The sequence below is a fragment of the Gorilla gorilla genome, chromosome 4 (assembly GCF_029281585.2).
Source record: "Gorilla gorilla gorilla isolate KB3781 chromosome 4, NHGRI_mGorGor1-v2.1_pri, whole genome shotgun sequence".
NCBI lineage: Eukaryota > Metazoa > Chordata > Mammalia > Primates > Hominidae > Gorilla > Gorilla gorilla.
In genome coordinates, this window is record NC_073228.2 from 147,087,734 (window position 1) to 147,114,243 (window position 26,510).

The window sequence follows — 26,510 nt, forward strand, 5'->3', positions numbered from 1 at the left end:
GTGATACGATGTACCCATTTTAAGCAAACAGTTTAATGAGTTTGAAAAATATATACACTCCTGTAACTACCGCAGTCACAATCAGGATATAAGGCATTTCTGTCATCCTCCCAAATTCCCTTCTACATAGTGTCCCAGTCAGCATCTATCTACCCTTAACCCCTGGCTCTAGGCAACCACTGATCTCCTTTCTGTGACTGTAGATTAGTTTGCCTTTTTTAGGATTCCAAATAAATAGAATCATACAAAGTGTGCTCTTTCGTGTCTGTTTTCTTTCAACAGTTTTTGAGATTCTTCCGTGTTGTTGCATGTACCACTCTTTTTTATCACAGCAGTATTTCATTTTATGAATACACTATAATTTCCTTATCTATACACTGTTAGTGAACATTTAGTTGTTCTCAATTTTTGACTACTATGAAAAAAGCTGCTATGAACATTTTATGTATAAGCCTTTGTGGGGACATATGCTTCAGTTTTCTTAAATATAGATATTTTAAACAGAGAAACCTAGTAGTAACTTGCCTTGTTGGAGAGTGGGGTGAGCCAAATTCAGGAGTCCAGAGTGGCATTGTCACAGAACAGGACCGGGTCCCAAAGTGCCACATCTATCTTTGATGAGAATGGCTTGCCTACTGTAGCCCCATCAGCAAAGAAGACTGTTTTAATGGTTGTCATTCCATTTATTGCACTGTACATTTCGAGTCAGAGAAAAGGTGTCTTTTCTAGTTTTACATGCAGTTTACATGAAACTAAAGCTGATTCAGGATGGATTTTTATGGATGACAGCAATGGCTAACATTTTTAAACATTCAGGATGCTGACCATTTCCCATGTTTTATTATTGAATTCTCATAACAACATTGTGAACTAGGAACTGTTGTTTCCCCAGTTAGAAAACCCGAGGCCTGGAGAAGTTAGGCAACTTACCCAAGATTATATACCTAGTAAATGGTAGAGTCAGCATTGGAGCACATTTAAACCAAGGTCTTTCCTCCCCTCCTCTCCCCTCCCCCTCCCCCTCTCTTTTCTTTTCTTTCCTTTTCTTCTTTCTTTCTTTCTTCTCTCTGTCTCTCTTTTTCTTGTTTTTAAGTTGTCTCACTCTGTCACCCAGGCTGGAGTGCGGTGGCGCTATCTCAGCTCACTGTAACCTCTGCCTCCCGGTACTAAAGCAATCCTCCCACCTCTGCTTCCCGAGTAGCTTGGACCACAGGCGTGCACCACTATGCCTGGCTAATTTTTTTGTATTTTTTATAGAGATAGAGTTTCGCCGTGTTGCCCAGGCTGGTCTCGAACTCCTGAGCTCAAGTGATCTGCCCGCCTCTGCCTCCCAAAGTGCTGGGTTTACAGGCGTGAGCTACCGCCCTCAGCCCTTATCCTATGCTCTTAACCACAAATTACACTCCACATAGTTCCTGACTCATACTACTTGCTAAGTAATATTAATGGCGGTCTATGCTTAATTGCTGATAGCTTTCTGATAAAATTATTTTGGGTAGATTCATCCTGCTCTATCTTTAATTGTGTTGAACTAAAATCAAAAGCAGGTATTTTCCCCCCTGCCCGGTCCCCACAGGCAAATTCTTCTAAGATTATATTGTAGATCCAGCCATTCATCATTTCATTCATGTCGTCATCAGATATTTACTGAATGCTTTGTAGTAGACACCGTGATTGAATCTAAAATATCCTTTCTACCTCTAGAGAATTAGGATTTTTAGCCAATGATGATAAATCTGCTCTCCCTTGTCACAGATTGGTTGAGGGGTGGGCCGACCCTAGCCTGTTTGGGCCAATGAGAGGTGAGTACAGGGCTGTCAGGATCTTCCGGGAAGAAGCCCTACCTCCACCGCCCTCAAGCTGGTCTCTCCATCTTGCAGCCCGAGGGAGGCCTGATGTGGCGTGAGGCTGTGGTCTGCAGAGTGGAAGGCTGCAAGAACCTGGTTTGGAGTCTCACCTTCTGTGTCTCCAGTTAATACGAGGTACAGCTTTCCTTTTTTTCATTGCTTAGGCTGATTTGAGTGGAGTTTCTAGCACTTGCAGCCCAGTTTCAGAGATTCCTCCACGGTAAGTACCTGCCCAGGTGCCTCAGGGCGTCTCTCTCACCCTGGAGAGGCAGGTGCTCGGCAGCACCTGGGCCTGCTCGGTTATGGCTCTTGACAGGCACTCATATTACCCATCTCCTGTGCTTGAATGTAGGCTCCCTGTGGACAAGGACACCTCCCAATTCATTTTGGGATCCCCAGGGCCAACCTCGCAGGATGCATGTGGTGGACAACTGCTGTAGATGAAGGGAACCGTTATGGGGGGTTGTGTGTGCGTTTCCTCTGAAAGAACTGAAGGTTCAGGGAGGTGATTTACATGTTTGCGTATCTACTCTCTGTGCCAGGTGTTTTACACATACGTAAATTCATTTCTTCCTTGTAGCAATCCCAAGAGCCAGCCACAGCAGCAATTCCATGTTTTATAAAGAGCCTGAAGCTTTCATCTAGAGATGAAATAACACTTATTTACTAGTCCCACAACTAGTAAATGTGCTAGGAAATGCTTAAGAATAGAGCTTGAAAAAGCCCTTTAATGATTCTCTCTCTCTACAATTTTTGTAAGTATATCTATGTAAGATAGATGGGTAACATTTTCTTCAATTCTGGTTTATAGTGGCTTAGGGTCATTATTTCAGATATTGGTTTTCATCAATTAATTAAATTTTTGGATTAACACAAAATTTCCCCCAGACTTTACTGAGGTATAATTGACAAAATTGTATCTATTTAAGTTGTGCAACATGATGCTTTGATATATATATATATATTGTGAAATGATTACCACAATCAAGTTAGTGAATACATCCATCACTTCACAAAGTTACCTTTTTTGTGTGGTAAAAAAGTAACTTTCTGATCTTTCTTGGCAGATTTCAAGTATACAATACAGCATAATTAGTTGTAGTCACGTTGTACATTGGATTGCCAGAACGTATCCATCTTATAGCTGACGGTGTGTATCCCTTCACCAGCACCTCCTGTTTCCCCTACGTCCTAGCCCCAGGAAACACCATTCTACTCTCTGTTTCTATGAGTCTGACTTCTTTTAGATCTCATAGATAAGTGTGACTATGTGGTATTTGTCTTTCTGTTCCTGGCTTATTTAGCGTAATGTCCTCCAAGTTCATCCATGTTGTTGCAAATGACAGGATTTCTTTCTTTTTTATGACTGAATAGTATCGCATTGTGTGTGTGTGTGTGTGTGTGTGTGTGTGTATATATATATCTTTTTTATGACTGACTAGTATCCCATTGTGTGTGTGTGTGTGTGTGTATGTATACACACACACACAAATGGGCAAAGAAATGTAGAGTGTATCCCACACAATGGGATACTAGTCAGTCATAAAAAAGAAAGAAATATATACACACACACACACACACACGCACACACACACTACATTTCTTTGTCTATTTATCTGTCCAAAGACACTTAAGATTGTTTCCCTGTCTTGGCAACTGTGAGTAATGCTGCAGTGAACATGGGAGTGCAGATGTCTCTTTGAGATACTGATTTTGTTTCCTTGAGGTGTATATCCAGAAGTGGGGCTGCTGGATCATATGGTAGTTCTATTTTCAATTTTTTGAGGAATCTCCCATAGCATTTCCTATAATGGCTGTACTCATCAAACATTAAGAGATATTATAGATATCTTGTAATTAGATGCTAATCAGTGTACTAAGTTCTGAGTGTACATGAGCAACACAAAAGTAGGCCTTGGCTTTCAAGCACACACATCTATGGTGTCACGAACTTGGCTTGAGTGTGTGTTGACCCTTACAGCCCCTGCTAACATCCTAGAATTTTGGATTTGGAGTGTAAACAGTAAAGTTGCACTCATTTTCTTTAAAGATAGAATGCTAAAAACTATTATCAGTGGATTTTAGTGCTCTGGTTAGTTGGCCCTTTGTTGATCTTCATTATAACTGAGATTTTTCAGCTTTTTTTCCAGACAGTTGAACATCATTGATGATGTTAATTACTGTCTTTGAGGCAGATTTCTGCCCACATACCCATAATTGGCAGGGCAAACAAAGAATCCTTTTAGGATTATATTTAATGCAGTGCTTTATTCCCATGTTATAGATACAGAGCAGAATCTCTTATAAAACACCTCACTCTCCAGAAACTTCAGTATGTTCTAGATAAATTTGTACTCAGGGTACAAAGTAATGCTGAGACGTTTTCCCTGTGCTCCTAAAGGCCAAAAGATGGATCTGGCTAGAGCAAGGAGTGCTTGTGAAAAATGTTTTGTTCAGCTCTGTACTGTATATTTTTTGATAAACTGTTTTTTTAAAATGAATTCTTGGGACACATCAACTATGAAAGAGGTTGCAGCACATCCAGCCTTTCACTTGAGTCCCTGGCAGTTTTGTATATGAGAGGTGGTATATTAGCTTTCTGGTTCCTGTTTGCAATTTGATAGTGCGTTTTTTGGACTCTTTGCCACAAAGAGGTATGTAATCTGTGGCCTACTGTATTTGAGTAGGAAGCAGCTAAACTGTTCATGGCCCCCAGTCACAAAGATGATGCCATGTTTGATCTGTTCCATCACCCTGCTCTGAAACACTGTATTTTTAAAAATTGAGATATGATTCACCCTTTCAAAGTGTAATTCAGTGGTTTTTAGTATATTCACAAAGTTGCGCAACCATCACCATCATCTAATTCCGGAACATTTTCATCACTTGAAAAAGAAACCTTGTACCCATTGCCAGTCACTCCCCATTCCGCCGCTTCCGTTTGCTTTTGGTAGCCACTAATCTACTTTCTCTCCTATGGATTTGCCTATTTTGAACACCTCATATAAATGGAATCACACATTATGTGGTCTTTTGTGACTGATTTTTTCTATTTAGCAATGTTTTCAAGGATCATCCGTGTCGTTGCATTTAATAGTACCTTATTCTTATTCATGGCTAAATAATATTCCATTGTATGCATAGGCCACATTTTATTTATCCATTCATCAATTGATGAACATTTGGGTTGTTTTCACCTTTGACTATTGTGACTACAGTAATTCCCCCTCTATTTATGGGGGATACATCCCAAGACCCCCAGTGGATTCCTGAAACTGCAGATAGTACCAAACCCCATTGTGATAGTCTGTCTGGTAACCAAGATGGCTACTAACTGACTAATGGGTGAGTAGTGTATGTATAGCATGGATACACTGGACAAAGGGATGACTCATGTCCTGGACAGGACAGTGGGATTTCATCATGCTACTCAGAATGGTGCATGATGTCAAACTTTCAAATTGTTTATTTCTGGAATTTTAATATTTTCAGACTCTGTGGGTAACTGAAACTGTGAAAAGTGAAACCACAGATGAGGGGGACTACTGCAGTGCTGTTACGAACATTCATGCACAAGTTTTTGTGTGATTATATGTTTTCAGTTCTCTTGGGTATATATCTAGGAGTGGATTGCTGGATTATATGGTAACTCTGTGTTTAACTTTTTGAGGAAATGTTTTCCATGGTGGATGTACCATTTATATTCCCAGTAATGTATAGGGGTTCCAGTTTCTTAGTATTCTTGCCAATACTTGTTATCGTTCGTCTTTTTACTTATAAATTTCCTAGTGGATGGTGACACACTATATTTTGCTGGAAGAAATGTATAATCATCATATTTTCACATTTTCAGCCTTAAAGGCCTATTCAATACAAAAATAATCATTTTCTCTAAATCTTTATCTTTTACCTATTGAAGGCTATCATTGGAATAATTCAATTATGTTATTTACTTGAACTTATAGGCTAATCATTGAAAATTCTTAATTATGACTTGAACTTTTGCCAGCTCTGAGGAGTATTTTATTGAAAATTTCAACCACATCTAAAAAAACTCATTATTTAGATGAAATTTAAAAATTATTTTAAATCACTTGACTATATTCCCTTGCCCCAGACTATTTCCAGTGCCTCAGACAGTTAAATAATGTTATTGAAACAACTACAAACACAAGATTTTCAAAGTCATTACTAAACATTGCAGAAGAAATATTTGCTTCCTTGCTTTATAAGTCACCCTGGCCAGTGCCTTTGAAGATATTTTCAAATTGTTTACTGGCATTGTGCATTAAACTCTTTCTTCAGAGTAGGCTCTGTGAGCCAGAAAAATAGTAACCTTTTTCTTTGTTAATGCTAAAATTTATGTTGACTGTATGATTCACAAACTTTTGACATTATGTTATCTCCTTGTGGTGGTTACATTATCCCTTTGAAGACAGATATTAATATTCTTCTTGTATATATGAAAAATATACTCAGAAAGATTAACAGTTGCCCAAGGATTCACAACTAATAAGTTGCTCATGTAGGCTTTCGATTTCATTTCTCTTGATTTTTTTCCCTCACAGCTGTGAACCCCGTATATCTGAGACAGGTCTCAGTTAATTTAGAAAGATTTTTTTGCCAAGGCCTGTCATGACACAGCCTCAGCAGGTCCTGACCACATATGCCCAAGGTGGTCAGAATACAGTTTGGTTTTATACATTTTAGGGAGACATGAGACATCGATAAACACCTGTAAGATGAACATTGGTTCAGTCTGGAAAAGGTGGAACAACTGCAAGTGGGGAGGGGGCTTCCAGGTCATAGGTAGATAAGAGACAAATGGTTGCATTCTTTTGAGTTTCTGATTAGCCTCTCCAAAGGAGGCAATCAGATATGCATTTATCTCTGTGAGCAGAGAGATGACTGATTAGAATGAGAGGCAGGTTTGCCCTAAGCAGTTCCCAGCTTGACTTTTCCCTTTAGCTTAGTGATTTTGGGGCCCCAATATTTATTTTCCTTTCACACAGAACTCTCTTCTAAATGTAGAATGCTCTCTTAACAAATATAAAAATGATGATATTAATACAATTCTCAATAGTTGCTCTTACTACTTTAATGATATGAAAAAACAAAAATTTAACTTACAGTCTCAGTAACATCTGCATTTACAAGTCTCTGGTCTACCGAAACACCCATTCACTTAGAATAGTGCTAGGCCCTGGAGAAACAGCTGGGTCAAGACATGGCCCTGGCTGGGTGTTGTGGCTCACACCTAGCACTTTCGGAGGCTGAGGTGGGCGGATTGCTTGAGCCCAGGAGTTCAAGACCAGCCTGGGCAATTAAACCTTGTCTGTACAAAAATACAAAGATTAGCTGTGAGCGGTGGCATGCACCTGTAGTCCCAGCTACTTGGGAGGCAGAGGCAGGAGGATCATTTGAGCCCAGGAGGTGGAGGTTGCAGTGAGCTGAGATTGTGCTATGGCACTCCAGCCTGGGTGACAGAGTGAGACCCTGCCTCAAAAAAAAAAAAAAAAAAAAAAAAAAAACGTATATGGCCCTGTTTGTGAGAAGATCTCACTTTAGGGAGTGTAGACAAGTCAATTGACTGTAATGTGTGTGCTGGATGCTGTAAAGGAGATGTGTCTTGTGGTATACAGGGGAGGGGATGGGCCCTGGAAAAGCCTTCCCTAAGATGATGTGTATGAAAGAACCAGATCAGAGAATGGCAGTTCAGGTAGAGGTAGCTCTATGAGCTGAATGGTATGGAGGACCAGAGGAGATGTCGACTGGAAATTTCAAGTGGTCTGAATGATGCAAACTTGGGGTGTATTTGCATATATTGAGTTAAAATTTTGTGTTGGGGAAGATGGAACAGAAAATAGGCCTGAAGAGGTAAGTTAAGACTAATTTGAGAAGGGCCTTGCCAAATGTCTTTGGTTTTTTATTCAATCTATGGAAAAGCATCAGAGGCTTTTGAATGGGAGACCTGCATGATCAGATCTGATTTAGAAAGAAAATGGAAAGCAGTGGTGAGGATGGTTTGTGGTGCAGTGAGAAAACAATCAGGACAATCGGTTGAAGGTTTTTGCTGTGACTCAGGTGAGGAATAATAAGGACCTGTATGGCAGAGCTAGTGGTACTTTAAAGAAAGACAGGTATTCCAGGTTTTTTAGTTGGCAAGTAGAATTTTCATATGTTAGTGATGGTCACAGTTTGTAACCTGAGAATGTTTATTTGAGCTCTTTTCTAGTTCTTAATGTTCTTTACTAAAGAAGGACATCTAAGTCTGTGACTTAACTGATTTTTTTCTAAAGGCAGTCTTTGTTGGCTCACGGAAGTTGCAGATTGCCTTACAGAGAACTCTGATTCTGCAAGTTTAAGGGTTTTTTGCATTTGTTTTTAAACTTCAAATTTATTGAGACCTAATTTACATACAGTAAAATTCACCCTATTTAGAGTTCACAGTTTTGACAAACATATATCGTCAAGTATGTAACTACCACCACAATCAAGGTATCAACCTATAAAGTTCTTTCCTGTGCCTTTGTAGTCAGCTGCCTCCTCTAACCCCCAGCCCCTGGCAACCACTGATGTGATTTCTGTTCGTATGGATTTGCCCTTATTTACACAATATCACATAGATGGAATCATACAGTATGAAACCTTTTGTGTCTGACTTCTTTCACTTAGCATAATACTTATGAGATTCATTCATGTTAATGCATGTACCAATTATTCACGTTGACTGCTGAGTAGTATTTCCTTGTAGGAATATACCACAAATTATTTATCTTTTCATTTGTTGATGGATGTTTTTATTGTGTCCACTTTTTAACTGTTGTAAGTAAAGCTGCTGTGAACATTCATGTATAAATGAACACATCTTTACATGGACATATAATACTTTTGGGTTAGTACCTAGAGGTTGAAAGTTAGATTATATGGGAGATGTATATTTAACTTTTTACGAAACCACCATACTGTTTGTCATAGCAGTTGTACCATTGTACATTCTCATCAGTAGTGTATCAGAGTTCCCCTTCCTCCACATCTTCACCAACACTTGGTATGGTCAGTCTTTTAAATTTAGCATTGTAATAGGTACATAGTGATATCTCATTGGGTTTAGTTTGTATTTCTCTAATGACTAATAATGATCATCTTTTTATGTGTCTATTCTCTATCTGCATTTCTTCTTGGTGAAGAATCTATTCAAATATTTTGCCCATTTTTGTGGGGTGAGGATTTTTTTTTTCTTATTTTTGAGCTTTGAGAGTTCTTTATGTATTCCAGACACAAGGCTTTTTTTTTTTTAATCAGATTTATGCTTTGCAAAGATTTTTCTCACAATTTTTGGCTTGTCTTTTCATTCCCATAAAATTGTCTTTTGAAGAGTAGATATTTTAAATTTTGATGAAGTCCAGTTTATCAATTTTTTAAATGAATTATGTTTTTAGTGTCGTGTCTAAGCAATTTTTGCCTAACCCAAGGTCACAAAGATTTTCTCCATTGGTTTATTCACCAGTTTTATAGTTTTAGATTTTACATTCACGTCTTTTTTCCATTTTGAGTTAATTTTTGTATATGGTGTGATCTATGGATCCAAGTTCATTTTTAAAAACATACTTAGCTAATTCTCACAGCACATTTGGTTAAAAAAAGGTTATTCTTTATTGCATTGCCTTTTTAAAGGCTATTTTTTAAAGAGAAGTTTTAGGTTCACAGCAAAATTAAGAAGAAGGTACAGAGATTTCCCGTATACTCCCTGCCCCCCAAATCTGTAGCCTCTCCATTATCATCTCACCATGAGAGAGATAGATTTATTGCAACTCATGAACGTATATTGATACATCATTATCACCCAAAGTCCATAATTTACGTTAGGGTTCATTCTCGGTATTGGACATTCTTTATGTTTAGAAAAATGTATGATGGCATGTATCCAACACTGTAGTATCATAGAGTATTTTCACTGCCCTAAAAATTATCTGTGCCCTGTACATTTATCCCTCCCTCCCATCTAACCCCTGGCAACCGTTGATTTTTTTTTTTTTTTTTTTTTTAGCTGTCATCATAGTTTTGCCTTTTACAGAGTTATATAGTTGGAATCATACAAGGATGTAGCCTTTTCAGATTGGCTTCTTTCACTTACTAATGTATATTTAAGGTTCCTCTGTGTGTTTTCATGGCTTGATAGTTCATTTCTTTTTAGTGCTGAGTAGTATTCCATTGTCTGGATATACCACAGTTTATCCATTCACCTACTGAGTGACATCTTGGTTGCTTCTGAGTTTTATCAATTATGAATAATGCTGCCATAAACACCCCTGTGGATGTTTTTGTGTGGACATAAGTTTTCAACTCTTTTGGGTAAATACCAAGGGATGCAATTGCTAGACCATATGGTAAAAGTATGTTTAATTTTATAAGAAACCACCAAAGTGCCTTACAAGATGGCTGTCCCATTTTGCATTCCCTCTAGCAGTGAATGAAAGTTTGTTTTGTTCCACATCCTTGTCAGCATTTGGTGTTGTCAGTGTTCTGGATTTTGGCCATTCTAATGAGAGGGTAGTGTTTGCTTGTTATTGTGATTTTCACTTCCCTGATGACATATAATGTGGAGCATCTTTTCATTTGCTTATTTGCCATTTATATATCTTCTTTGGTGAGATGCCTGTTTAAGGTCTGTGGCCCATATTTTAGTTAGGTTGTTTGTTTTCTTACTGTTGAGTTTTAAGAGTTCTTTCTGGGTTTCGGATAACAGCCTTTTATCAGATATGTCTTTTTCAGCTGTTTTCTTCCAGTCATTGGCTTGTCTTTTCATTCTCTTGACATTGCCTTTTGCAGAGCAGAAGTTTTCAATTTTAATGAAGTCCAGCTTATCAATTCTTTCTTTCATGGATTGTGCCTTTGGTATTTGTATCTTCTGGAATTTCTCCTATATTATCTTCTAGGAGTTTTATACTTTGCATTTTACACTTTGGTTTATTAATGTTGAATTAATTTTTGTGAAGAGCATAGGGTCTTTGTCTAGATTCATTTTTTGCATGTGATGGCCAGTTCCAGTGCCAGTTGAAAATTCTTTGCTCCGTTGAATTGCCTTTGTTCCTTTTTCGAAGACCAGTTGACTATATTTACACAGGTCTATTTATGGGCTATTTTGTTCCATTGACTATTTGTCTATTGCTAATACCACACTATTTTTATTACTGTAACCTCATGGTAAGTCCTGAATTCAGGTAGTGTCAGTCTTCCAACTTTGCTGTTCTCCTTCAATATCGTGTTGTCTATTTGGGGTCTTTTCCCTCTCCATATAAACTTTAGAATTGGTTCGTTGATATCCACAACATAACAATTCTGGGATTTTGATTGGGATTGCATTGAATCCATAGTTCAAGTTGGGAAGAACTGCTATCTTGACAATACTGAGTCTTCCTATCCATGAGCATGGAATATCTTTCCATTAATTTAGTTCTTTTTTGATTTCTTTCATCAGAGTTTTGTAATTTTAATTGTACAGATCTTGTACTTTTTTGTTAGATTTATACCTAAGTATGTTATTTTTGGAGGTGCTAATATCAATGGGGTTGTGTTTTTAATTTATAATTCCACTTGTTCATTATTGGTGTATAGATGAGTGATTAACTTTCATATATTTACTTTGTATCCTGCAACCTTATTGTAAGTGATTTTTAGTTCCAGGAGTTCTTTTGTCAGTTCTTTCAGATTTTCTACATAGACAATCATGCCATCTGTGAACAAAGACAATTTTATTTCTTCCTTTCTAATCAGTATATATATAATATATATTTTTTAAATCTTACTGCAAATTAGCTGGGAATTCAAGCACAGTGTTGAAAAGGAGTGGTGAAAGGCAACATCCTTGCCTTGTTCTTGATCTTAGTGGGAAAGCTGCTTGTTTCTCACCATTAAGTATAATGCTAGCTATAGGTTTTTTGGTACATATGTATTTTTTTTAATCAAGTAGAGGAAGTTCTCCTCTATTCCTAGTTTACTAAGAGGTTTATCATAGATTGGTGTTGGATTTTTTTTCAAGTACTTTTTCTGCATCTGTTGATAGGATCATGTACTTTTTCTTCCTTAGCCTGGATTACATTAATTGGTTTTTGAATGTTGAAACTTGCATGCTTGGGGTAAACCTCACTTGGTTGTAGTATATAATTCTTTTTTGGATTTGATTTGCTAATATTTTTTGAGGATTTTTGCATCTGTGCTTATGAGGGATATTTGTAGTTTTCTTTTCTTGTGCTATCTTTGTCTGGTTTTGGTACTGGGGTTATGCTGGCCTCATAGAATGAGTTAGGTAGTATTTCCTCTACTTCTGTCTTCTGAAAGAGATTGAGAGACTTGGTATAATTTCTCAACCTCAAGTGTTTGGTAGAATTCACTAGTGAACCCATCTGGGCTTGGTGTTCTCTGCTTTGGAAGGTTATTAATTATTGGAATGTTATTAATTATTGATTCATCTATTTTTTCTTGTGGGAATTTTGGCAGATTTTTGTCCTTCAAGAAATTTGTTCATTTTGTCTAGGTTATAAACTCTGTGGGCATGGAGTTGTTCACAGTATTCCTGATAATCCTTTCAGTGTGTCTGGGATCTGTAGTGATGTCCCCTCTTTCATTTCTGATATTGGTAATTTGTGCCCTCTCTCTTTTTTCTCCCTTAGCTTGGCTACAGCCTTATAGATTTTATTGAACTTTTAAAAGAAACAGCTTTTGGCTTCATTGATTTTTTTTCTATTAATTTTCTGTTTTTGATTTTATTCATTATCCTCTAATTTTTATTATTGCTCTACTTTTGCTTACTTTGTATTTAATTTGCTCTTTTACTGATTTCCTAATGTGGACGCTTAGATGATTGATTTTAGGGCTTTTCTTTTTCTTTTCTAATATATGTATTCAGTGCTCTAAATTTCCATCTAAGTGCTACTTTCATTGCATCCCACAAATTTTAATAAATTGGGTTTTCGTTTTTATCCAGCCCAAAGTACTTTTATTTTATTTTTTGAGAAATGGCCTCACTCTGTCACCCAGGCTTGAGTGCAGTGGCATGATCATGGCTCACTGCAGTCTTGACCTCCCAGGCTTGGGTGATCCTCCCACCTCAGCCTCCCGAGTAGTTGGGACTATAGGAATGTGTCACTGTGCCCAGCTAATTTTTGTATTTTTTTGTAGAGGCTGTGTTTCACCATGTTGCCCAGCTGATCTTAAACTCCTGAGGTCAAGCCATCAGCCCGCCTCTGTCTCCCAAAGTTCTGGGATTACAGGCGTGAGCCACCACACCCAGCCTCAAACTATTTTTAAATTTCTTTTGAGATGTCTTCTTTGACCCATGAGTTACTTATTAATAGAAGTATGTTGTTTAATCTCTGTGTATTTTGAAATTTCCAGTTATCTTTGTTATTGATTTCTAATTTAATTCTACTATGGTCTGAGAGCACACCTTATATGATTTCTGTTATCTTAAATTTGTTAAGGTATGCTTTATGGCTCAGAATGTGGTCTGTCTTTGGTGAATGTCCCATCTGAGCATAAGACAAATGAATTGCCTTTGTGCTTTTATAAAAAATCATTTGTTTTTGTATATTTATATGTGGGTTTACATCTGGACTTTCTATTCTGTTCCATTGATCTATTTGTCTGCCTTTATGCAGTACCACACTGTTGTGATTACTATAATAATTTTTGGAATCAGATAGTGTTAGTTCTTTAACTTTGTTCTTTTATTTCATAGATATTTTGATTGTCTTAAGTCCATTTTATTTCCATGTGAATTTTAGAATATGCATGTCAATTTCTACATAAACCTGCTGGAATTTTTATTGTGATTACACTGAATCTATGTGTTAACTGACATCTTAATAATACAGTTTCAGCATCCCAAGCTTGAAATCCTAAATACTCCAAAATCCAAAACTTCTTGAGCACCAACATGTTGCTCAAATGAAGTGCTCTTTCTAGAGCATTTTGGATTTCAGATATTCAGATTTGGGATTTCAACTACTCAGTATAAAGCAAATATTCCAAAATCCTAAAAAATTTGAAATCCAAAACATTTCTGATCCCAAGCATTTTGGATAAGGAATACTCAGCCTGTATTAAGTCTTTGAGCATATCTATCTCTCCATGTATTTAAATCTTGAACTTTCCTCAGCAATATTTTGTAGTAGAGGTTTTTAGCATTTTGTCAGATTTGTCTCTTAAATATGTCATAATTTTGAAGCTATTATAAATGGTATTTCTAAAAATACTAATTTCTGGTTAATTGCTAGTACGTAGAAATAAAATTAATTTTTATGTTGATTGGTATCTCAGGCATCAGAAAACTTTTCCTGTAAAGGATCAGGTAGTAAATATTTTAGGCTTTGCGGGCCATATGGTCTCTGTTGCAACTACTTAATTCTCCTTTTACAGTATGAAACCAGCATAGACAATATGTTAATGAATGAGTATCTATGTTTCAAAACATTTTATTTACAGAAACAGAAAGTGGGTTGGGTTTGGCTGTAAGTCGTAGTTTGCCAAACTCTGTTGTTGTATCCTGCAACCTTGCTAAGCTTGTTAGTCCTAGTAGCTTTTTAAAAAGTAATAATTTATTGAAGTGAAACTCACCTAACATAAATATAACCATTTTAAAGTGATAAATTTAGTGGCATTTAGTATATTCACAGTGTTGTACAGTCACCACCTTTGTCTGGTTCTAAAACATTTCCATCACTCCAAAGTAAAACCCCTTACCCATTAGCAGTTTCCCCCCATTCCATTCCCTTCTTCCCCCAGCTCCTGGCAACCAGCAATCTGCATTCTGTATCTATAGGCTTATATATTCTATATATGTCATATAAATGGAATCACACTATATGTGACTTTTTGCATCTGGCTGCTTTTACTACGCTTAATACTTTGGAGCTTCACTTGTGTTGTAGCATAAATCAGTACTTCATTCCTTTTTATGGCTGAATATTTCATTTTTATATATACTATGATTTGTTTATCTGCCATTCCTTGATGGAGACATTTGGACTGTTTTCACCTTTTGGTTGTTGTGAATAATGCTGCTATGAACGTGTGTACATGTGTTTGCTTGAGTACCTGTTTTCATTCTTGTGGGTATATACCTAGGGGTGGAATTGTGGGATCATATGATAATTCTGCATTTAACTTTCTTTTTTCTTTCTCGAGACAAGGTCTCACTGTCACCCAGGCTGGAGTGTGATGGTGTGACTATGGCTAACTGCAGCCTCAGCCTCCTAGGCTCAAGTGATGTTTCCACCTCAGCCTCCCAAGTAGCTAGGAAAACAGGCATGTGCCACTATACCCAGTTATTTTTTAAAAAAAAATTGTTGTGGAGATGGGGTCCCACTGTGTTGCCCAGGCTGGTCGTGAACTTCTGGCCTCAAGCAATCCTCCTGCCTTGGCCTCCCAAAATGCAGAGATTACAGGCATGAGCTACCATGCCCAGCCTTTTTGAAGTCTAGTAGTGTTTTTTAATTTTTAAAGATCACATCAGAATTTCTAAACAGATGATCACGTCATCTGTTAGTAAAGAGTTTTACTTCTTTGGTGATCTGGATGCCTTTTATCTCTCTTTCTTGCCTGATTGCATTGGCTAGAGACACCAGTAAAATAGTGAATGAAAGTGGTGAGAGCAGACCATGTTTTGTTACTTTTCTTAAGAGGAAAGTATCCATGAAGTATGTATAATGCTGGAAGATGATTTTTTTGTGTGTGATGCCCTTTATTAGGTTGAGGAGGTTCCTTCTATTTCTAGTTTGCTGATCTTTTTTTTTTTTTTTAATTGAGAGTGTATGTTAGATTTTGTCAAATGGTTTGTCTGGCATCTTAATCACATGGATTTTTTCTTTTCCACTATTGTGAATTGCATTGGTTGATTTGTAAATGCTAAGTCAAACCTATATTTCTGAGATAATCTTTTGGTCATGATGTATCTTCCTTTAATATATTATTATATTCTATTTGCTAAGATTTTGGTTAGAACTTTTGCATTTATGTTCATGAGGGATATTAGTGTGTAGTTTTCTTATATTTTGTCTAATTTTGTTATCAGAATAATGAAGACCTCATGGAATTAGTTAAGTATTCCCCCCTCTTCAGTTTTTTTGGAAGTTTCTGTAGAATTGGCAAATAACAGAACAGCCTCCCTCAGCCTTATGCGTAGCTTTGATTAATTAAGAAATGCAGGGTTGGAAATTTCTGTGCAGTTATTGTGTTCATACTGCTCTTCATCATTTGCCTCACTTCTGTACATTTTTGGGGACAGCATTAAAAAATTCCCCTTCTCTTAGATTTTCATGAGGACTTAAAAAACAGCTAACATGTATTGAATGCTTGCTATATGGTAGGAGTTGAGCTAAGCAGCTACATATATTTTTCAGATGTAGAAACAGATATAAAGTGATTATGGAATTTTCTCAGAATCACAGACTTAGTAAATAAAGAAGCAAGGCTTGAACCCAGATTTGTTTATTCCAAAGTTGTAAGACCACTAAGGTCTTAACAGTTATTAACACTTAGAATTCATACAAGACGTTGTTTTTGTATTTAAAATGAGTAGTCATGTATATGCTGTGAGTTTTTTTACTTGTCATGTTGGTGATCTCTTTGTACCTGGTTGCCCTCTCTGGGGATGGGTAGAACATATGACTAATTAAACATTACAGGGGCATCCATTAGTATTAAACGAGTAAGGCTTTGTGCTGCTGAACTCCCAGCTCATCCTTTAACATGTAGCACAATGAAGACATCTTCTGACAGGCTTTCCAAAAAAAATAGCTGCACTTGTTTTAGTGCATTCAAAGTGCATTTAGTGCATTTGTACCTGCTTTTGATACAACTGAATGGCAATTACACATTTGCTTGGCTGCCTCTCTCTCTATATATTTTTAATACGTATTTATTGAGATTTAATTTATATACCATATAAAATCCACCCATTTTAAGTGTAGCATTTATTAAATGTACAGAATTGCACAACCATTACTACAGTCTAGTTTTAGAACATTTCCATCACCCCCAAAAGTACCCTCATGTGCCCATTTGCACTTAAACCCTAATATTATCCCTAGCCATAGGAAACCACTGATGTGCTTTCTCTATATAGATTTGCCTTTTTTGAACGTTTCATGTAAGTGAAATAATATATGGTCCTTTGTGTCTGGATTCTTTTACTTAGCATGATTTTGAGGTTCGTCCATTATGATTTTGAGGTTCGTCACTTTTTTTTTTTTTTTTTTGAGACGAAGTCTCACTCTGCTGCCACAGGCTGGAGTGCTATGACACGATCTTGGCTCACTGCAACTGCCACCTCCCTGGTTCAAGCAATTCTTCCACCTCAGCCTCCCGAGTAGCTGGGACTACAGGCGAGCGCTACCACACCCAGCTAATATATATATATATATTTGAGATGAAGTTTCACTCTTTTTGTCCAGGCTGGTGTGCAATGACACTATCTTGGCTCACCACAACCTCTGCCTCCCGGATTCAAGCAATTCTTCCACCTCAGCCTCCCGAGTAGCTGGGACTACAGGTGAGCGCTACCACACCCAGCTAATATATATATATTTTTTTGAGATGAAGTTTCGCTCTTTTTGTCCAGGCTGGTGTGCAGTGACGCTATCTCGGCTCACCACAACCTCTGCCTCCCGGGTTCAAGCAATTCTCCTGCTTCAGCCTCCCGAGTAGCTGGGATTACAGGCATGCGCCACCCGGCTAATTTTGTATTTTTAGTAGAGACAGGGTTTCTCCATGTTGTTCAGGCTGGTCTCAAACTCCCGACCTCAGGTGATCCACCCACCTTGTCCTCCCAAAGTGCTGGGATTACAGGCGTGAGCCACCGTGCCCGGCCAATTTTTTGTATTTTTCGAAGAGACAGGGTTTCACCATGTTGGCCAGACCGGTATCGAACTCCTGACCTCAAGTGATCCACCTGCCTTGGCCTTCCAAAGTGCTGGGATTTACAGATATGAACCACCGTGCCCAGCCACATTTCGTATGCCACATTTTGTTTATCTGTACATTGGTTGATGGATATTTGAATTGTTTCCACTTTTTGACTATTAAGAATAATGCTGCTATGAATATTTGCATGCAAGTCATTTGTGTGGACACGTTTTCATCTCTTCTGAGTAGATACATAGGAGTAGAATTGCTTAGTCATTTGCCTTTCATCTTTAATTCCTTGAGGGCAGGAACCTCTCCTTGGAGTCTTAGTATTGCCTTAGTGGTCTTTGAATTGCTTCATCTAGCATGCTTGCCACATAGTAGGTCTTGAAACTGAGCAGGAGGTGTTTGTGACATATTCTCATGTTTTGTGAGCCTTTGCTTGCTTTTATGCACACTGTCCCCCTTTCTTGCCATATTGAAAGAGTTTCATTTTTATCTTGATTCTTTGCAATCCTAGTGAACAATTGTAGTGGTTTTGGATGACCTAGATTTTTATTTCTAGCAAAACCCCATGTATATACTTAGTATTTTTAAGACAATGCAACTTTAACAAAAATAGAAAAACGTGTGCCTTATTTACATTATATACACATTATTACCCTACTGAATATTTTTGGTGAGGGTACATAAGGTGAACAGAATATAAATTGTCTCTTACTCAAGTGGGTAGAGTGAAGAGTTTTTTGAGTGTCTGATATGGTCTGCACAAACTCTTTTGTTCTGAGACTTACATGTTTGTAACCAAGTGAAGTAAAAACACTTCCCTAACAAAGTACTACCCCATTTTAACTAGGAAACAGGAAGCCTAAATAAGAGGGAGGATGGGGTTATTTCACCAGAAAGAAAGTGCTATAAAGTTACCAATACTGTTAAGAACGACTTACTTTAAGTTAAAAGAGATTAGTTGAAATTCTAAAAAAAAAAAAAAAAAAAATCACCTTATGTAAAAGCCTCGGTATTTTCAACTTTTTTTCTACACCCAAAGTCTGGCTCTTTACCTGCAAAACTAGGAGCAAATTTTAACTTGCACTATAGTTCTCATTTATAAACAGCTTTCTTCCTTGGTTTGACTGTACCCTATATGCTCCATATCACTTGAAGAAATGTTTGATTTTTCTGTGGGCATTAGTGAGCTAGGCTCCCTGTTGTATATTAGACAAACCAAAGGGCATTCTGTAATCTGTGGGCAGCTAGTATTTTCCACCATCAACCACCCCAGGGTACAGGACACGTTTTTAAGAGAAGGAAATACAATAGTGCCCCCCTTATCTGTGGTTTCACTTTCCGTGGTCTCAGTTACCCTCAGTATAGTACGATTTTTTGAGAGCTCACATTCACATAAATTTTATTACAGTATATTGTTGTAATTGAGTTATTGTTAATCTCTTGCTGCATCTAATTTGTAAATTAACTTTATCATAGGTATGTAATATAGGAAAAAACATGCAGTTCAGTACTATCTGTGTTTCAGGCATCCATTGGGAGTCTTGGAACATATCCTCCGTAGATAAGCGGGGACTAATGTATCATTGTTAAATTTCTAAGTCAAAATTGATATGGTAGCAAAAGGGATTAGATTAAATGAGGACACGTCAAAAGGCCAGACACATAATGATCAATATGGGTTCATTCGCCCTAGTTAGCTCATATTAATAATTTCTCAATAGTGGTTTTTAAAACTATGGATTCTGGAGCTAGCTTTGTGACTGTAGGCAAGTTACTCAATTCTTTAAGCCACAGTTTCCTGATATAAATGCAATGAGGATAATAGCACTGCTTTACAGTAGTACTTTAGAGGGGTACTATGATTAAATGAAATAATATATTGAATTATCATTGTGCCTGGCACATAATAAGTGCTCAGTAAAGCATTAGTTTAATTTAAAACAGAAAAACATAACCAGTTCCCTGAGAGGCTCATAGGCCAGAGATATGCTCTTTGACATCTGATAGATGAATGGCCTCATTAGAGGCTTTCCATTCAAATTTCAATAACATGGGAGCTAGGGGCTATGAATCAGTGCTTAAATTCTGAGACTGTTTACTTTCTTACAGAGTTTACTTCCTTATAAAATGGAAACGAGAATAATCTGCCTCATTATTTTCATGTCATTAATTCATTCAGTGAGGCTTGTTAAAAATGTATGTGAAGGTGTTCTACAGAAATGTAAGGTTACTACTTAGTGAATGGTACAGCCATAATGTGTATACACACTGATGCCGTATCTGGTATCTCTGCATTATACCTGAAGACACTGGGAAAGGTTTGTTATACACTTTTCCAATCACATACTCTGATTGAGGGTAGCAATAGTATTTTTCTTATTCACGTTGTATCTTCAATATTATATAGTAGGCAGGTAGCAAATACTTGGTGCACATGATGATGGATAAGGCAAATTTGGCTTTTAAATCACAATGCTTTTTTTCTTAGTGATGGAGATCTCTTGTGGAAAAAAAAGTACTCAGAGAAGTTTGTTAGGTCATCCAGTTCCTGGATATGGCCTGAACATCAAATGTTTTGGAAAATACTGAATGGATTGTATAGAATAGCTGACTTCCACTACCCTGCCCGACCTTTCTATTCTATGTGCAATACTGCTATGATATTTATATTAAATGTTTATTCCTTTTCTTGAAGAGTTGATTTTAAAATAAGCTAAGAATTTTGACTAGATAACATTAGCTTACATAAAATGTCATCTTTTGTGATAAAGACATACATTTGAAGCAGCCTCAGGAGTGAATTTCTCCTTCCCTTAGTACCCTTTGCAGTAATTGGCACACAACCATTTGAGGCATGGATGGGATAATCTTCAGGTCTTTGGCACCAGGGTTAAGCTTATTTTGAATCTATGCCATATTAGCAGGCGAACATTGCCACACTGACGTTTAAATGCCCACCATATTATCTTAAGGTTCCTGAAGCGGGGGTAACTCTACTTTCAGTAAACAAAAATCAGATTGGACAATCGGAACTGTACAAGTTCTACAAAAGCATGTTGGAGTCACATAATGAAAAAGCAGATTTTTTTATTATGATGTTTCTCCATATTTGGCATTGCTGTAAATGGCTAACTAACATTTACTGCCAATTCGGTACAAATGTGTGGTTTGGTAATACCAGAACAGCAAATTTAAATGAAAAAATAAAAGTTAAACATTTCCACACAAGGTTTTACAGTCTGACATTTCACTGCGTAGGTAAAAAGACACTTTTTTTTTAACTACAGATTATTATTCAGCATGAATAAAAAACTACAACTTTTATTTTTAAACAGGAGTCACTGGTTTTAATTTTTACACATTTTAAAATTACTGTGATAAAAAATAATGAAAAAGCTTCTTAATAATGCCATACACAGTATAATATAGATTTGTCCCCATTATATAGCATTTAATATACAAAATAGAATATTGACACACTTGAATCTATATGTAGTTAAGCAAGTTATTTGAGGAGGGTATTTTCATACAGCCTTTCATCAGAAAATAAAATCCTTTCAGACATTTTCTAGAGAGAAGCAAATCCTTTCCTGAAAACCTGGTCACCAATCCTGGGTGGACCAGGTTGCTTGAAAATAGTCTGGGAAATTATGAAACTCCACCCAAAGGGTTTAAAGTGTCCTCCTTACACTTTTATTTCCCTTCTGACACTAAAACCAGACACACAAAAAAAACACATTCACCTACAGCTACAGTCAGGGAGTGACCAGCCAAGATGGAAATCTCACTGAAGGCTACCATGGTTCTGGAAGTTTGACAGATCAATGTATTGTATAACAATATTTTTCATTCCATGGTGATGTAGTTTTCAGGGTTTTTAAAAGGGAACTAAAATTATGAGACTTAGGTGAAACTGGAATTGCTCCCTGCCTCTGAATTCTGAAGGGAGCGTGGCTTTCCTTCATGGCATGCCCAGAGCTCATCCCATGCTAATTATCCAGCACTTCATAGACACAAATCATGTTAGTTTTCCTTTTGGGGTGGCCAAGGTTTCCTCCCACAGTTTTAGGCATTTGGATATATATACCCCAAAAGTGTTATGTCCTAAGTGCCTCAGTTCTGCTTGTATAGTATCCCACAGAATGCCTACAAACACTAAAAATACTTTTCAGGATTTGTTGTGAGTAACCAACTCTCACTGAAGTTACTACAAACTTCAATAGTTTGGGTTGGGATGGCCAGATAACACATACATAGGAAATAAATCTGCTTTCAAACAGCACCACCATATAGCACTTAAATCCACAATTTAATCATAATTAAGGTGACTTTCTTTTCCCCCATGTATCCTAAAAGGGCACAGCTTCTTTTCCCATTTAATGAAAAGCCTCCTATAGTTGTCGATGAGCATCAGTTGACTTATTATTGACAACAAAGTGCACATAATCTTCTTTTTCTCATTGAGTTCTATTTTTTGAGCGCCAAGATTGTTGGGACGAAAATCAGATTAATGTGTGAGATGTGCTTTCTGGTTTTAACCACATAACATTCTATAAAAGAATGATAATCTACGTTTTAGAAGCTCTTTTTGAAACTTAACACTGTCATTGATAAGAATATTCAAGCAGTTTTCTTAGGCACCAAAAATTTATCCAGCCGGGTTACACACCATCTTAAAATATTACATTCCCTTTTAGAGAGCATTCAAAAAGCAAATGATTGTTTTTTTATTAAATAATTTCTCCAAAATACTGAAAATAACAAATAACATTCAAAAAGCATTCAAAGAAAACAAAAACATGTCCTCATTTTATTTGGAAATAAACTCTTGTTGTAGGATAGAAAGGAATTAGTGTATTATTGGCAACCTATGAGATTCTGCACTATTTACATATTGCTGATACCTCTATGCAAACTATTGCCAAACTTCTGAAGCTTCTGTTGTCATTCAACTGCTGGGGGAGGGCTGTATGTGAAAGTAACCCGCTATTAGATGGTGCCTTTAAGTATGTAAGCACCACCTTCCTGTCTCCTGTTTACATACTTTACATACTTTAGTGCAAGGGGAGATTGAGTAAACTAAACCTGCGCTGACAGACTCACTGTTGGAATGAGAAGGGTGGTCAGAATGGGAGGCAGAGGATAACTTCCTCTGTAATCTCACTGGGTCAGAGCCTCAGCAACCTTCACTGCACACAGGACCAGTCTCCATCTCCCTCTTCCCCTAGAGCAAACTGTTTGTTTGGTTTCTGAGACCATCGCTGCCTGTATGAATGCATGTACAAACAATAAATCATATAGGTTATCCATCAGCATTTCTTTGACCCCTACAAAAAATATATAACATGTCATGATAAAACAATCTCATCTAAAAATCATTCTTATTTTACACTATACAAGCTATTTTACAATCAATCATTTTAATAAATTGCATGTAAAGCTGCAGTAGCCCTTCCCTTCCCAGATTAGTGAATACCAATATGATATATATCTGAAACTATAACTAAATATAAAAATATATTAGAAGTTCCATATTTTTAATATTAGATTTTCAGTTTTCTATTACACAAATAATTTGGCCACCTTGAATAGAAATCAAATTTCTTGTGGCTTAGTAAATATGTTAAGTTTTGAGTTTACAGAAAGTTGGTAAGGTGCACACAGAAAGGGCTACTACAGCTTCTATTTTGTTTAAAATAATTTTCAACAGTGAAGAAATTCACAGGACTTGTGTTAAACTCTATGGCACACATTAGGGATGTGTAGTTTTACAAACATGGATGTCTGACATACAGTTCTAAATCACAAAAATCAGTAGCTGAGCTTTCCTGTACCATCAGGAAAGATTAACCAATTGGTGACAGATGGGAATGTGAAAATGGGTGTCTAGCCATTTTTGCCATATTAGAGATTTAGTTTTTGGGTAAAGTTTAGTGAGAGGAATTACTTGCTCTGATTAAAAGTCTCTCAGCTGTGTTACAGCTGGTTATCTGGAATCACAACTTTTAAGAAGTTATACAAACTACTTCAAAAGGTCCCGAAAGACAAATAATAGTTTAGTTTACCAGCTTTCTTGCCATATAGCCATTGCAAAAATAGGGCATTAGGTACAGACAGGGCCTCTTCGTAGTTATTTTTTAAATTAGTCTTTTGCAACCATCATCCACAGTTTACCCAGCAGGTCACTGGACTAGGTGCTCTATACCAGTTAGGACTGTTAATTTGCACAACCTATATAATTCTCCACTGAAGCAGATATATACAAAATATGAGCTTTTTTTTTTTTTTTGACAAGAATACTGGAGATTTGAGTCAATTTTTGTGGTCTTCTGATAGCTCAGTGCCATCAGGTTAGAAGCACCAACCCATTTTCACACAGATGATTGATTAATGTTTAGAGTTTATCTGGGAAAGCTACGAACTAGCTGCCCATCTTAAACAGCTGTACAATAACTTGAATAAAAAATTACGTAAGAAAAAATGAGCAAGCGTAGTTCACTAAATATAAAGGAAATTGTTAAAACCAGACAGTAATAGCTATAAAAGGCACAACTTCCCTTTTCTGATATACACTTGTAAACTTTTTTTCAGGTTTCCATGCATAAATCAAAAATGCTATCCTAACTATACAGGGGGGGGATACACCAACAGAAAGTCTAGAAAATTTCATCCAGCCAACTGTGAAAAAAAGTATGAGCAGAAAGTTCATCATCACACAGACTTTGGGCACTGGTGGTTTAGGTGCCATCCTTCTTTGACTGTGGAGATTACGTCCACATATTAAGGTTTCTAATTTCTGGGATATATTAACTAATGAATTTCACTGTCTACTCTCCCATCACTGCAAAGTGATGACGACTCAATTGCTTCTGTTGCCAAGTCTTGGCCCTCTATAAACCACATGTAGTGCATATTTAAAACAAAACAACAGATGAAAACAATAAAAAATAAAACAACAAAACCTCTACAGGACAAACTGATAGTTTATACAATAAAAGCTATTAATTCGACTTTCTTTAAGGCAACCATTCTTATTAAGGCAGTCACTTTTGATGAAACAGAAGTTTTTTGATATTTCCATTTGAATATTTTGGTATCTGATTGGTGATGATTTCAGCTAACATCTCTGGGAATTCAATACTCATGGTCTTATCCAAAAATGTTTGGAAGCAATAGTTAAGGAGATTTTCAACCACCTGCAAGAGAAGATATAGTTAATGATCAGGCTTCCAAATTGGTCAGTGGGAACATCTCATGTTTGTTGTCCTCTATTTTGAAAAAATTATCTGGCCTAGAATATACCAATCTCACTGGAATTTCCCAGATGAAAAATAAGCACTTCCGTACAGAACACATTTTATATTTCTTTCTTGAATTATATAGAATTGAGTATTTCATGAATCACTGTAGTACCATAATATATGAAGGGTGCATTATTCTAATTTAATGGATTAATCATACTTTTTAAAAACAGTGTTATTAAATTCTGTAATAACATGGTGATTTTATATACACATGACTAGGTGAAAGGATATTTCATAATTGGCCTTAGGAAAAATGTCTACAAAACTGAAGTTCATAAGTTGAACTCAAGCTATCACCAACATCCACAAACTGGGGGTGGGGCGGGTCGGGGGTGGGGGCGCTGTTGGTATATAATTATATTCACTAATCAAAACATACTTTGTCCCAGAAAACTCTTATATTTGGCTTTATGTTTGACACTTACTTCATGCATAGAATCCAAGAGTTTTGTCAGTTGATAAAACCGCTGCCAGTTCTGGCTGGAGTTTCCTTCCCTCTTGACAATGGCTTTTCCTAGCTCTTTGATGTAGGTCATTCTAATTTCATCAAATAGCTCTTGGCTCTTCAGACCGTCCTTAGGAACTAAAAGGTTAAGATGAAGTCAATTAAAGGATTTTCTTTTTCTTTTTCTTTTTTTTTTTTTTTGAGATAGGGTCTCACTGTGTCATTCAGGCTGGAGTGCAGTGGCATAATCATAGCTCACTGGAGCCTTGACCTCCTTGGCTCAAGTGATCCTCCCACCTCAGCCTCCTGAGTAGCTAGGACTGTAGGCACAAGCCACCATGTCTGAATGGCATAATCATAGCTCACTGGAGCCTTGACCTCCTTGGCTCAAGTGATCCTCCCACCTCAGCCTCCTGAGTAGCTAGGACACAAGCCACTGTGTCTGGCTAAATTTTTTTGTAGAGACAGGATCTCCCTATGTTGCCCAGGCTGGTCTTAAACTCCTGGGCTCAAGCAATCCTCCTGCCTCGGCCTCCCAAAGTGCTAGGATTACAGGTGTGAGCCACTGTTCCCAGCCAGATTTCTTGCTATAACTTTTTATACATGCAAGATGGGCATTTAACATTGTTTATGTACTCTTACTGCACCCTAAAATATAAGCATTTTCTTAGGATTATTAAACTACAGCCAAGAGAAAATGCAGGATAACAAAGAATTGGAGGACTTAACCTTGAGTAAATCACTTGATTTCTCATCTATAAAATGGAAGTGGTGATGATACACCTTCTCCTCCCTAGCTCACAAAGCTATTTGGAGGACCAAATGAAATAATACAGTGATTTTTAGTTAACTTTGTCTGCCATTCTGCACTTGAGTTTAATTCTAGTATTGAGATAGATAGAAGCCTTCAACAACAGTGTTTATTCCAGCAATTATATCTTAGAATATCTGTGATATCACCAGTTAATTATAACTTTAAAATCGGCATGCAATACTTTT

At 36.9% G+C, this 26,510-nt stretch overlaps 1 protein-coding gene and 1 long non-coding RNA gene across 4 annotated transcripts in view; one reads left to right on the top strand and one right to left on the bottom strand.

Annotated features, from left to right (window-relative positions):
• Positions 1-1,838: 1,838 nt before the first annotated feature.
• The window catches only part of LOC109027014 (uncharacterized), a 35,643-nt gene continuing 10,971 nt past the window's right edge, over positions 1,839-26,510 (top strand). For both annotated transcript variants that reach the window (XR_008680332.2, XR_010133958.1), the window contains exon 1: positions 1,839-1,982. This is a non-coding gene — a long non-coding RNA (uncharacterized lncRNA). The remainder of the gene's footprint in view (positions 1,983-26,510) is intronic.
• The window catches only part of NR3C1 (nuclear receptor subfamily 3 group C member 1), a 125,504-nt gene continuing 119,826 nt past the window's right edge, over positions 20,833-26,510 (bottom strand). For both annotated transcript variants that reach the window (XM_055389283.2, XM_055389282.2), the window contains exons 8-9: positions 25,492-25,649; positions 20,833-24,958 (exon numbers count right to left, since the gene is read on the bottom strand). In XM_055389283.2, coding sequence (XP_055245258.1) covers positions 24,806-24,958; positions 25,492-25,649 — 311 coding nt within the window. In that variant the 3' untranslated portion in view covers positions 20,833-24,805. The remainder of the gene's footprint in view (positions 24,959-25,491; positions 25,650-26,510) is intronic.